A 13,030-nucleotide genomic window follows, 5' to 3' on the forward strand; every position below is an offset into this window, starting at 1 on the left:
GAGAGGCATGCCCTCAATAATGACAGCCCTATATGACAGCAGTTGTCACAAAGGCATAGCAAAGATATAGAGGGACACAAAGTAGGAGAAAAAAATAATGCTAGGGTTGGGCTTGTAACGAGCTCTCAAATGAGAGGTACCATAAATTTACATACAAAGAATTTTACACTAGGGATAATATCACCCTATATGTTGGAAGGAGCCTAAGTCACCTAACACCACCTCCCTACACCTCCCCCCAAATTCCTAGGATTTGCTAGAACACTCCAGTGAAGAGCTGTCCATTAATTTTTAAGGAAATACATTCCACATTGATACACAGTATTAATTATCAGAAAGTTCTTCTCTTTCACTGAATTCTTCCATATACTGAATTTAAATCTCCTTTTTAATTTACAACCCATTGACTCTACTTCTGCTTTCTAGCATGATAATAATAGTGATGATAATAACAGCATCTAATATTTACCAAATGGTCTGAACCAGCTGTTCTTAGCACTGCACACATATTGCATCACAGTTATGATGCTGAGTTTCTACTTGGTTTTATGCTATTAATCCAGGATTTTAACCAAAATCCCAGATGTTAAATTTCAGTATCTTTCACTGAGAAATGTGCCTGCTACATACGGAGAACGTACCGATCTGCAGAGTATTCAGGAATAGGTGTCAATACATCCCAGGCCATGTGGTACGGGGACAAGGGGAGGGGGAGCTCCAGAGTCCAGCCTGGGTTCAAATCTTGGCTTTACTGCTTATTGACTGTGTGATCACGGCTAGCAGTTTCCTCTTATGTAAAATCGGGATAAGCATACCTTGCTGTGAACTTTAGAGTATATAAATGCGAAGTACCTCTCACAGGTACAGAGTGTGGTCAATAAATGATAGCTATTAGCAACATCATTATCATCATCATCATTATCAGTTCAAAACCAAGCACCAACAGCTACCAACTGGTAACCCTGGGCAACTAACAGCCTAGCTGAGCCTTACTTTTACAATCTGAAAATGGGGATAATACTACCTGTATCATTAGTGTGTGTGAAGATTAAATTTATTTCCAACCTCGATCTTTTCCCTTGAACTCTGTCTCTTATCTGTCTACTCACCAGCTCCAATTGTTTGTCTAACAGGCATCTCAAAGTTACCATGGAAACTAAATTCCTAATCTCCCCCATCTCTGAATTTGTTTCCCCTGCTTCTCCACTTTTTTTTTTTTTTTTTTTTTAAAGATTTTATTTATTTTATTTTTCCCCCCAAAGCCCCAGTGGATAGTTGTGTGTCGTAGCTGCACATCCTTCTAGTTGCTGTATGTGGGACTCGGCCTCAGGATGAACGGAGAAGTGGTGCCTCGATGCGCACCCGGGATCCGAACCCGGGCCACCAGCATCGCAGCGCGCGCACTTAACCACCAAGCCACAGGGCCGGCCCTGCTTCTCCACTTCTGTAAATAGCAACTCTGAACCAAAACCTTGAAGTCCATCTTTGACTCCTGTCACAGCCCACATCCAATATGTTAAAAATCTTTTCAGGTCTCTTTTCAAAATAAATCCAATGACTTCTGACCACTTCCGCTGCTCCTACCCCAGGCTAAATCACCTTATGTCTTACCTGGATTATAGCAGTAGCCTCCTACCCCCCTCAGTATATTCTCAACAAATAGCAGTCAGTGATCATGTTAAAACACGAAACAAATCCTGTCACTCCTCTGCTCAAAAACTTTGGAAGCTTCTCATCACATTCACAGCATAAAGGGCAAAACCCTAGGACGGCCTCCGAGGCTCTGCAGTCCAGCCCATCACCTGTCTAACTTGTCTGCTCCCACTTGCCCTCGCTCATGGCTCTCCAGCCTCCTAGCCTTCTCACTGCTCCTTGCATGTACCAGGCATACTCCTGTCCGGGGTCTCTGCCTGGAAGGTTCTTCCTCCAGATGTGTCTCCCAATATTTCACATGGCCACCTCCCTGATGTCCTTATTCAAATGCTACCTACTCAGTAGGCCTTCCATGTTCACTGTATTTCAAATTGTAAACCCTCTCACCCTAGTATTCCCCAACCCCCTTTCCCGGCTATCATTTTCTCCAGAGCCCCACGATTTAACACACTATATATTTTATTTGTTTATTCTCACCCTCTTACCAGAAAGTAAGCCCTCAGAGGGCAGAGATTTTTGTTCCTTTTGTTCACTCCTGTATCCCTAGCACCTAGAATAGTATCTAATCCATAGTAAGTATTCAATAAATATTTGTGGAATGAAAATGGCTCATCCCTTCTCTTCATTCAGTCCATACAGATGTCACCTCCTAAGGACAAGAGTGACACCCTTGTTGTTGTTAGTGCCGTCAAGTTGATTCTGACTCCTAGCGACCCTGTGCACAGCAGAGCGGAACCCTGCCCGGTTTTTGTGCCATCCTCTCACCTTCCAGCACTGTATCAGACAATGCTCTGCTGCTACTCATAGGGGTTTCATGGCCAATTCTTTCAGAAGTGGGTGGCCAGGTCCATCTCTTAGTCTGTCTAGTCTGGAAGCTCTGCTGAAACCTGTCCACCATGTGACCCTGCTGGTGGCACAGCTTTCAGCATCACAGCAACACGCAGCCTCCACAGTGTGACAGCCCACAAACAGTGGTGTGGTTCCCTGACTGGAAATGAACCTGGGACACAGCGACGAGAGCACTGAATCTTAACCACTAGACCACCAGGGCTGGCTATGACATCCTTACATTGCTTATTTTCTTTACAGGCCTCACCACTACCTGTATTATAGACTCCTATTCCACTACTGCTAATACTGAGAGCAAACATTTAGACTGTACTCATTAGGGGCCAGGCCCTATTCTAAGGGCTTTTAATATATTACCTCACTTAATCATCACAATAATCCTTGAGCTATTTATTTATTTATTTAATAAACATTTATATAGAAATTATTACATACTAGGCCTGTCCCTAAGGACCTTGCAAATATAATTAATTTAATCCTTATAGCCACCCTCAGAGGTAAGTACTATTGTCCCATTTTACAGATTAGGAAGCTGAGGCTCAGAAAGATTAAATAATTTGCCTGCAGTCACACAGCTAAAAACAGACTAACTGGAACAGCCTAGCTCGAGAGTCCTGTTCTTAGCCGTTACAATATGCTTTCTCTACATACTATACTAATACATCTCTAGCTATCCACCATACTGATGAGACAAGATTTAAATTCTTTATTAATTCAATATTCCTGAAGAATTCAAAATTGGAATGCTCACTTATCATATTCCTAAAATTTTTACCCCCAAAAACTAACTTGAAAAATTATAACTGATTTCTCACCATTCTGTAGTCTTGCACTTTAGCACTTGGCATGGCATCCAAGTCAACTGTAGTCAATGGAGAACAAAAACAAATTAAAAGGTTAGAAAATCTTTAAAAAACAAAAATAAATTTTAGAATATCTTTTGTGACTACCTCTCTACTGGAAATTACTTTTCAACTATTGCATTTCAGAATGTTTTTAAGATACTACTTGTCTATTAATGAATATAACCCAGCATCCATTCTAGTTGGATAAAATTCTCCCATTCACATTAATGAATATTGTGAACTTAAAATGCCTACAGAAAAGAAAATAATACAGGATTCTTCACTATCTTCTCTCATATTTCTACACTCTGTGTAGAAAGTGGTTGAGTGGAGTTAAACAGGGGACTCCCTCACATCAAATTGAAGGAAGCTAAATTCCAGGCACCTGGTTCCAGGGGCAAAGATTTTGGATCAGGTATCCCAAAGACCCCTCCAATGTGACCAGCATTCCTACATGTTCCTCTGAATAGTGCATTTTGTCCTTTTAGATACTGCCTTTGGGAATAAATAGGCTGCCAACGATAGCCTGTATTCCTACTTAGAATATCTTATAGCCATGTTTGTGATTGTTTCATAGTTAAACCATATTCTTATGAATTAAATCATCATAGTGTTTGCTGGAAGTTGAGGGGTAGCTGCCGTGAGAAATGGATACCCTAAGTGCCAAAATGCGGACTGAGGACTACTTTTGGGCTAATCAATCTAAGTTGCCAAGATCACACTAGATCAGATCATCAACTGGGTCTCCTAAGGAAAAATTCCACCAAAATGGATGTAAAGGTTTAAGAATGTACTTGCTTCTCTCTTCTCTCCTGATGATATGCCTACTATTTATCATAGAATTTGGGTTATTCTTTTTGTGTGTGAGGAAGATCAGCCCTGAGCTAACATCCGTGACAATCCTCCTCTTTTTGCTGAGGAAGACTGGCCCTGAGCTAACATCCGTGCCGCTCTTCCTTCACTTTATGTGGGACGCCGCCACAGCATGGCCTGACAAGCGGTGCGGCAGTGCGCGCCCAAGATCCGAACCCGGGCTGCCAGCAGCAGAGCGCATGCACTTACCTGCTATGCCACGGGGCCGGTCCTGGATTTGGGTTATTCTGCTGTCAGAAGGTGATCTATGAGACCACTGTTAAAAATTCTGTACAAGATGGAGGACAGACTTTCCCTACATCAATTTTTATCAAAGTCTTGACCTATGATCTGGGCCTAAAGTGGTACACCACTTACACCTGTGATACTGTCTCACGCCATCAAAAAATGTTCCTCAAATTCTGAAGGCCAGACTAGCCTGCCAAGGTAGGGTTTTAAATTTCCCTAAAAACAACTGGTAGGACCATTTCCTCCTATTCTTATTACCCGATTGTTGTGTTTTTATAACTCATTTTCCATGGCTACCCTCAATGGCCTGAATGCTGGCAAAGCTGGTGAAATATGTGTTAGCTCATGCACTACACCCAGGTCAATAGGGCCCATCAATGTTCTCTGAAGCAACTAGCTCCACTCTGCCTCTAGGTGCCTGCCCACCCAGTTACACACTCCCAAGGGACCCTAGATTTCTCCTTTGCAGCATCATCACACTTACACTTATTTAGCGTCTGACTTCTCTAATACAGTCTAAGCTCCTTGAGAGCAGCAGCATATTTCACTCATCAGCATATCTCCTGGATATGGGTCAGTACCTGCGCTTAGAGTAGGCACTCAGAAAGTATCTGTTGATTGGCTAATTATACAAAAACATATGCATACGCCAGTCTGATGCTTTACAGATTTTTTATGCCATACCAAAACTTAGACGCACACACACAGACACACATGTAGAGGAATGCCCCGCAGGGCACTAATCTGTTTGCCCAGCATTCTTTCCCTTGGTTCCTAGTTTCTGGTGCAGATGCCACCTGGCCTAGTCAAGGGATTCAATCCTCAGGCTACAGTGAATTGCTGGGCCCCCTCTCATGCATGGATACATGATCCCAGGCAACCCAATCAGAGCCCTCTTGGGGACCTGTTCTTTTCTGGGACTACAGGCCAGTGAAGGGAGCCTGCCCGGGACTGAAATCGATACAAGAGATGGAAAAACAAAGCTGACAAAAAAACAACCCATTGATACTATTTGAAATAGTAATGATTATTTCTTACCTTCAGCACCTTCCTGCATTTTTATTCTATTCAGTCTCTTCTGCTGCTCTCTCAGCAGGGCTTGCTGCTGAATCTCTAAGGTGTGACGATCTCTTGGAGGGCCCGGGTACATAAATTTCAGATCAACTCGTGTTTCTGAATCTGGTGCAAAAAATAAGTTATATAACTAAGTTAAATCTTGTTTTCAAATGAGATTTTATAAAACTTCACTATAAGTAACATATGAGTAACCTAATTTCAAAGTCAAGGAACAATGTAAATAATGGGACATCACCAAAGTCAAGGGACATTAAAATCATCATAAAACTAAAGAACATGAAATTAATATTCTTTAAATAAATGTCTTTTCACAAACTTACATTACACTGATAATGTATAAGGAGGTCCCCAGAACAAGCAGCAGCTTACTGGCGCCTTCTCCATCCCTACCTCCCCCACGTCCCCCAACATGCCACCCTGAGCATGCAGCAGGGCAACCATGTACAGGTATATCCAAGGAGCAGTCACATGGCTGTAATTCAAGCAGCCATGAGACAACGTAATCACAGCCACTCCCTAAAATACACCAGAAAAAAGAAAACATAATGTTACTGGCCAATTAATATTTTAGCCTTTGCAAATATCGTGCAAAAAGCAAGATAAATGCAGGCTGGCTGGAACTTTAGGAAGGATTTCATTACTGGAGGAAATGACAGTCTAAGAATTCACCTATGCCACAAGTCCAAGAATATCAGTTGATTAGAATGAAAATGTTAAACATTAATTTTTAAATCTTGAGAATAAAAATAGAGTTCATATACTTAAAAAGGCTTGAAAATATTATTCCCTTTCATCTACTAATTACACTTCTGGGATATAATTTAAAGAAATGAACCTAACTATATAACAAGCTTTATGATCAGAAATTATCAAAATAATATAATAGTGAAAAATGGGAAGCATGTTGAATATCTAAGAATTAGAAAATGATTAAGAGGAAAGTTAACAGAAGAGACTCTGGACACACAAACTTGGACTGGACCACTTCCAGACTCAGTTTCCTCTCTGTGAAAACAAAATATATCAACAACTAAGTCATACGATGAATGAGGACTAGCAATGGTAATATAGGGAGACGAATGGCTCAATTTTATGGTTTAAACCTTTGTGGTCTCAAGACCTCTTTACACTCTTAAAAACTGAGGACCCCAAGGAGCTTTTAGTTATGTGTATCTCTCCCTCTCTCTCACACACACCCCACATCAGAAATTAAAACTAAGAAATTTTTAAAACATGAGAATACACAAGCACACATTCTACCAACTTCAGAACAATGAGGTCATCACATGCCATGTAACCGTTGGAAAATCTGTACACACATGAGAGAATAAATGAAAAAGACAAATAATGTCTTAGTTTATAACAAAAACAATTTTGAGCTCATGGGTCCCCTGTGAGGTCCTCACCAAACTCTGAGATCCACTAGCTTAATACAATGCCTGTCATATAGTAAGTAATCGAAATGATAGCATAAAAAAAACTATGGTATATGTAATTGATGACACCTGTAAATCTAAGCGAACAACACAAGAGAAAACTAAATAACATAATTATATCTTTTATTTTACTTTTTTTGTTTTAATTAGGCTCAGAAAGACGACTAGAAAACATCCAAAACATTAATGGTGTTTATATTTAGGTGGTTTGAGTACAGTGATTTTTCCCTCTATCTTTCTGTATTTTCAAAGCTTTCTAATACAGATATTATTTTTAAAAATAAGAAAAAGAAGAAAAGTTTAAATTCTAGTTTATCTGGTATAGGTCATATGACCACACATCCAACAATATGCTTCCTCCACTACTCTGTAAAGAAAAATACCATATAACACATATTTTGGTTCCTCTACACGTTTTCAGTCTTGCAGGCTCTGTGTACCTTGGCAATCCTATTTCTCTAATAAACTTTCTCTCCTCCTCCTAAGTGGCTACATCGAATCTTTTCTGTTCTCTTCCTTCAAAAATCCTATATTTCCCCCTGCCTACTCAGGTACCCTGCTCTCTTCAATAATCATTCCCTCCCTCTCCTATATCCTAAGCATCTTTCTCTTGTAATAGTTCTTCACATTAGCATCCTAACAAGTTTCTCTAGCTCTGGATCCTTCTCTCCTCCCCTTCCCAGCCAAGCTTCTTCCAAGAGTTGTCTTATGCTTACAGCCTCCAACCTTTGCCTCCTACTCAATCCTCACTCCAAAGTTAACTGGCTTCCGATTCCATAATTCCACTAAAAAAGAGCTAGTTGAGGTCACCAATGACCTCTGATTCAACAGACACTTTCGAATATTCATCTTACACAACCCTTTCTCCTTGATACACTCTCTCCCCTCAGCTCTTGGATACCACATTCTCCTGCTTTTCCTCCAATCATTCTGGCTTTTCCTTCTTAGTCTCTTTCCTACACTCATCTTACTTTGTCCATCCTCCATAAAATGCCAAGTGCCACCCTTCACACTGTTTTACATGATCTAATCTACTCCCAAGGCTTTAACAGCTATAACGCTCTCCAAAAGAAAATAGTTAGCCAAAGTAAAGCTTCATCTACCAGATTGGTACACTGAAGAACTAGAATATAAAGAAGTTTTTTTCATTCTCACTTAAATATCATAAATGAAACTTTACTTTAGAAAAAGGATACAAACATCTTTAAAAGATACTTGAATATGGGTAGAACACTCTTGCTATACCTTTAAAATAGCAGCATTCTACTTACCTCTATCTTTCAGCTCATTAAAGTCATGAATATTCTGAAAAGTAGTAGGGTCTAAGCCCTTAGGTGACTGTCTTCTGACAGGAGCTTGCAACCGATGTCTAGCCATGTCAAATATATCCATGGGATTCCTTTCTCTTTTCCTATAGATAAATGACAAATTATGATAAATGTGTTTTATGGGAAGAAAATCTGAGTTCCTATTTAACTCTCTGTATAAGAAATTTGGAGGGGCCAGCCCCATGGCGTAGCAGTTAAGTGCATGCTCTCCGCTGCTGGCGGCCTGGGTTCGGATCCTGGGCGCGCACCGAGGCACCACTTGTCAAGCCATGCTGTGGTGGCGTGCCATATAAAATGGAGGAAGATGGACACAGATGTTAGCCCAGGGCCAGTCTTCCTCAGCAAAAAGAGGAGGATTGTCATGGATGTTAGCTCAGGGCTGATCTTCCTCACAAAAAAAAAAAAAAAGAAATTTGGCATCTTTCACCACAGTATATCATAAAAATTTATTCTAATAGCTGTTATTTCAATCCCCTATATTAAAAAATAGGGTATTTATAAGGTCATTGTTTGTAATCTCTGATCACAATGGTTTAAGCTTTCCCTTAAAATGTTCATGTAGTAGAAAGATCACAGTCTTTGAGGTCAGAGAAACTAAGATTCAAAGACCAGCTCTGCTATTTACTAGTAGTTTGACCTTGATTCATCATCTATAAGATGCAGATAATGTCTATCCCTTTTAGTCGTATCAGCATGAGAATTATGTGAAGTTATACATTGTAAAGTACCCAGCATAGTACTTGACATGTATTAGGCACTCAATAAATGTTACCTTTCCCTCAGCCTAAAATAGAAATTATACAAAGAAAGACAATATTAATATGCTGCCCAATGAAATGGGTACTATCCACAGTCCTGAACACTGATTTTACAACAGGCTTTCAGGGAACCTGAATTAGTTGCTAATACCTAATTAGTTAATTAACATTCTAGTCCTGTGATGCCTAGGAAGTTAACATAACAGGCAGGTAGCTTAGTAAGGGGGTTTTCTGCTGGGGCTTTGGGGGAGTGACGATAATAGAACTGGGATGGGGGATGGTATCTCTAGCCCTGAAAACGAAATAAAACCACGTATCTCCTGCTGATTTCTACAGCACTAGGAAGGCCCTTCTATTTTTGAAAATGCAGCTCTAAGCTATAGATGTAAGAGCGTTGGTGAGACTCCTGCCTTCATTTCTTTATTCACTAAATCTTCCCTAAGCACCTAGACAGAAATAGCTGGGATTCCAACACGCAATACCCCTGCTCTCCAGGAGTTTCTTTTCACAGGGAGGACTCACCAGGGCCACAAAACCACCTTGTCAAGGTTGAAACAGATCTCTAATGGGGAACCACCTAGGGTGATAGGAACTGCAACAGAGATTCACTAAAATGCAAAACAAATACTAAAAAGCCCTCTAGAAGGCCATTAAATTGGACGGCTGTCTAGCTTCTATTAACACTAACAGTTAAATAGGCTGCTTAGTTGGGAATTAGGTTATTACATCTTTGCACATGAGCTGGCTCGTGTTTGTTTTGCGCCTAGCACACAGTAGGAGATCAATGTGGTAAATTAATGAATAAAGATTCTTTTTGTGAAGCTATTATAAAACTGGAATAAAGAACCAACCCTGAGATGTCTCTGATCACAATACATATTAAAAATTACCAAAGTAAATTATTTAACCAAATCTTGCTACATAATGGTAATTCTAACATATATTATCTAACTTCAGTTAGTACATAGAATTTATAAGGTACTTTCAAGTAAATACATTTATTTATTCTTCACTAGAATCTCATGGGGTAGAAATTATGTACGACTTGCAAATGAGAAAACAAAACGTGCCTAGTTTCTCTTTCTTAAATCATACTGGTTTGCGAAAAGAGAAGCACAGTCTTCAATTTATGAATGAAAATAAAGAAAATAAAATGTCAAAAATCTATTACTGAATCAAATATGCATGTCTGGAATACGGAAAGCTGCAATAGTTAAGGCATTTATAATATCCTAAAAGTAAATACAGAAAAACTATACTCACCTCTCAATTACTTAGAAGAAGTTGACCTACTATGGAAGAATTATTCATTGAAAATTACCACCTTGGGTTAACATTTCATTATGTAGCCTGTCTATATCTTGAAATTTCCTCACTCTGTTTACTTGGCCAGAACATGCTTGGAGAATGCCAACAAAAATCTAATCAAAGCATAATTAGGCAAGTTAACATGCTACATTAAAATCCTACCACATACTGGATTTGAGTCAGAGATATCAGTATGAATTTAATATATACACAAATTGATAGACATAGGAACAATTATAGATATGTTTATGACTTAGTATACACATATATTATCTGTCCACTGAGGGTCTAGAAGCAATGACACCCAGTAGCAACAAGCACATTTAGCATCCAGAGCTTGGTTTCTAAATATCATTTTCCAAGAGGAACCAGGGTTCCTTGGAGAAATGGCTGATTCTAGGGCTGGAGCAGAGGAAAGACAAGATGATCCTGGAGCATCTTGTAGTACCAGAAAGTAAAGAAATGCTCAAAAAAAAAAAGGATGGGGACATGTCAAAGGAACACAGGAGCTAACCTGAAAGAGCTCCCAGTGGCCAAAGCTGCAACAATTTGAGCAACAACATAAATAATGTAGTATTGTAACCCACAGGACAAAATAAATATACATGAGGCAACAGTGATAAAAATAAGTGACTGAATAAATAAATAAAGGGAGGAGAAGGGATGAAGCTTTCTTACAGAAGAATTCTAAATAAAGTATGTAGATAACACCCTCATCAGGAGATGGAGCTTAATCCTACTCCCTCTCCACTCTTGCAAGTGTGCTAAACTTAGTGATTTGTGTCTCAAGAATAGTAACTTTGCAGTGGAGAAACCTGGCAAATACTACTTTAACCAAATGATGAAGGTTCCCATCCCCAGGGATGTCATGTGGATGTCACATACCCCCTGATATGAAGTGATGAGAAGGGCACCCTGTGCTGTTCTTACTAAAAACCCTTAATCCCAGTCCAATCATGAGAAAACATCAGACAAATCCAGATGGGGGGACATTCTAAAGGATACCTGGCCAATACTCCTCTAGACTGTCACAAACATGAAAAACAAGGCAAGACTCAGAAACTGTCCCAGACCAGAGGAGACTAGGAGACATGACAACTCAGTGCAACGTGGTACCCTGTACTGATTGGATCCTGGAAAAGAAAGAGGACATAGTGGAAAAACTAGAGAAATCCAAAAGGTCTGGAATTTAGTTAGTAGTAACATTCCAATGTCAGCTAATGACAAATGTACTCTGGTAATGTAAGATGTTGACACTAGGGAACACTGGGTGAGGGGTACACGGAAACTCTCTGTACTATGTTTGCAACTTTTCTATAATCTAAAATTATATCAAAATAGTCCGTTTATTTTTTTTTTTTAAATAAACACCATTTGTGAAGGGATGCATTTATATGGTGACTGACAAACAATAATATACAACTAAAATTTCACCAAGTTATAAACTATTATGACATCAATAAAAAAATAAACACCCTTTAAGGAAAGTGTGGTAGTTGCCTACTACATTGATTTTACAACCTACTAAAAGATTGCAACCTGTAGTTTGAATAACACTGCCTTATAAAATTTATGAGTCCTTTTGCAAAAAATGATCAGAAATGTTTGGTAATCTGTAAGTTATTTTGCTGGAAAATACTATTTCAGAAAACAATATATTGTTGAAGGAGAACGTAAAAATTAGCTTTAAAATGTAATTGTCTGTGATTATTCCAACCCTGAAATTTTCCATTCCTATATCATTTTCCCCTCAGGAACTAAATTTCTACACCTGGTTTTGTAGAAGAAAGGGAAAGTACGGAGATTATTTTTATAATTGTCTAGCCTATGTCTTCTTCTAGTCTTGTTTCAACTATCTCTGTCCTATCTTAGGCTTCCTTATCACTTAGATTAGCTTAACAAGCAACCTCTGCATCCCTCTGCTTTGTGTACATAAGGTCCAGAATTAGTCAATTATTTGTCAGTCACTGATTTCTGTAGTGAAACAAACAATCCATCCTAAAGACACAGCTGGAAGAATGGCCTGCTTCCAATACTGATTCTTCACTAAGTCTAATCCTATTCAACATTTCACGCTTAGGGACATCATTTTTGGTTTTCCTTCAAGAAAGTGCTACTTCTTCTTCTTTCTTCCTCCCCACTCCCAACCTTCTGTTACCACCACCACCACGATCACCACTGCCATAAATATATTACTGGCAGTACAGAAGGACAATTAAAATGCTCAATTTTATATTAGGTTAAATATTTATTAAATATCCCATATTTTCACAGTGAATAAATTCAAAAATTGTGGACAAATGTTCTATGAAGGCAACTTTATCTACATAAAATTGAAGAATGTGGATCAAAAAAGATTATTAGTCAAGAACTGTTTTGCCAGTAAAGAAAAAAAGAAAGAAAAAGAAAACCTACCACATAACTACAAAGAGACTCAAAGAATCATGTAGTATTTTGGATTAGTTGCCCCAAGTCCCTCCACCAGAATATAATTACTTAGCTAGATTTCTTTAGGGGCAAAAGGCAATTTTAGTGATTAGAATTTCACCAAGAATCTGTTAAAAACTTTTTCAAGCATGCATGCAAACTATCCATTCTAATAAAGGTGGTAGTAATCCTGTTCCAAAACTGTAGAATTAGTGGATAAATTCTGATTGACATGACTCTTTATCCTG

At 39.0% G+C, this 13,030-nt stretch overlaps 1 protein-coding gene across 6 annotated transcripts in view; it reads right to left on the bottom strand.

Annotated features, from left to right (window-relative positions):
- Window positions 1–13,030, bottom strand: part of CSPP1 (centrosome and spindle pole associated protein 1) — a 198,077-nt gene that overhangs the window by 18,610 nt on the left and 166,437 nt on the right. For all 6 annotated transcript variants that reach the window (XM_087420484.1, XM_087420485.1, XM_087420483.1 and 3 more), the window contains 3 exons: window positions 8,233–8,372; window positions 5,487–5,627; window positions 3,318–3,364 (listed from right to left, as the gene is read on the bottom strand). In XM_087420484.1, coding sequence (XP_087276610.1) covers window positions 3,318–3,364; window positions 5,487–5,627; window positions 8,233–8,372 — 328 coding nt within the window. The remainder of the gene's footprint in view (window positions 1–3,317; window positions 3,365–5,486; window positions 5,628–8,232; window positions 8,373–13,030) is intronic.

The sequence above is a fragment of the Ceratotherium simum genome, chromosome 31 (genome assembly GCF_057802395.1).
Source record: "Ceratotherium simum simum isolate JZ-2026a chromosome 31, ASM5780239v1, whole genome shotgun sequence".
In the NCBI taxonomy this organism is placed as follows: Eukaryota; Metazoa; Chordata; class Mammalia; order Perissodactyla; family Rhinocerotidae; genus Ceratotherium; species Ceratotherium simum.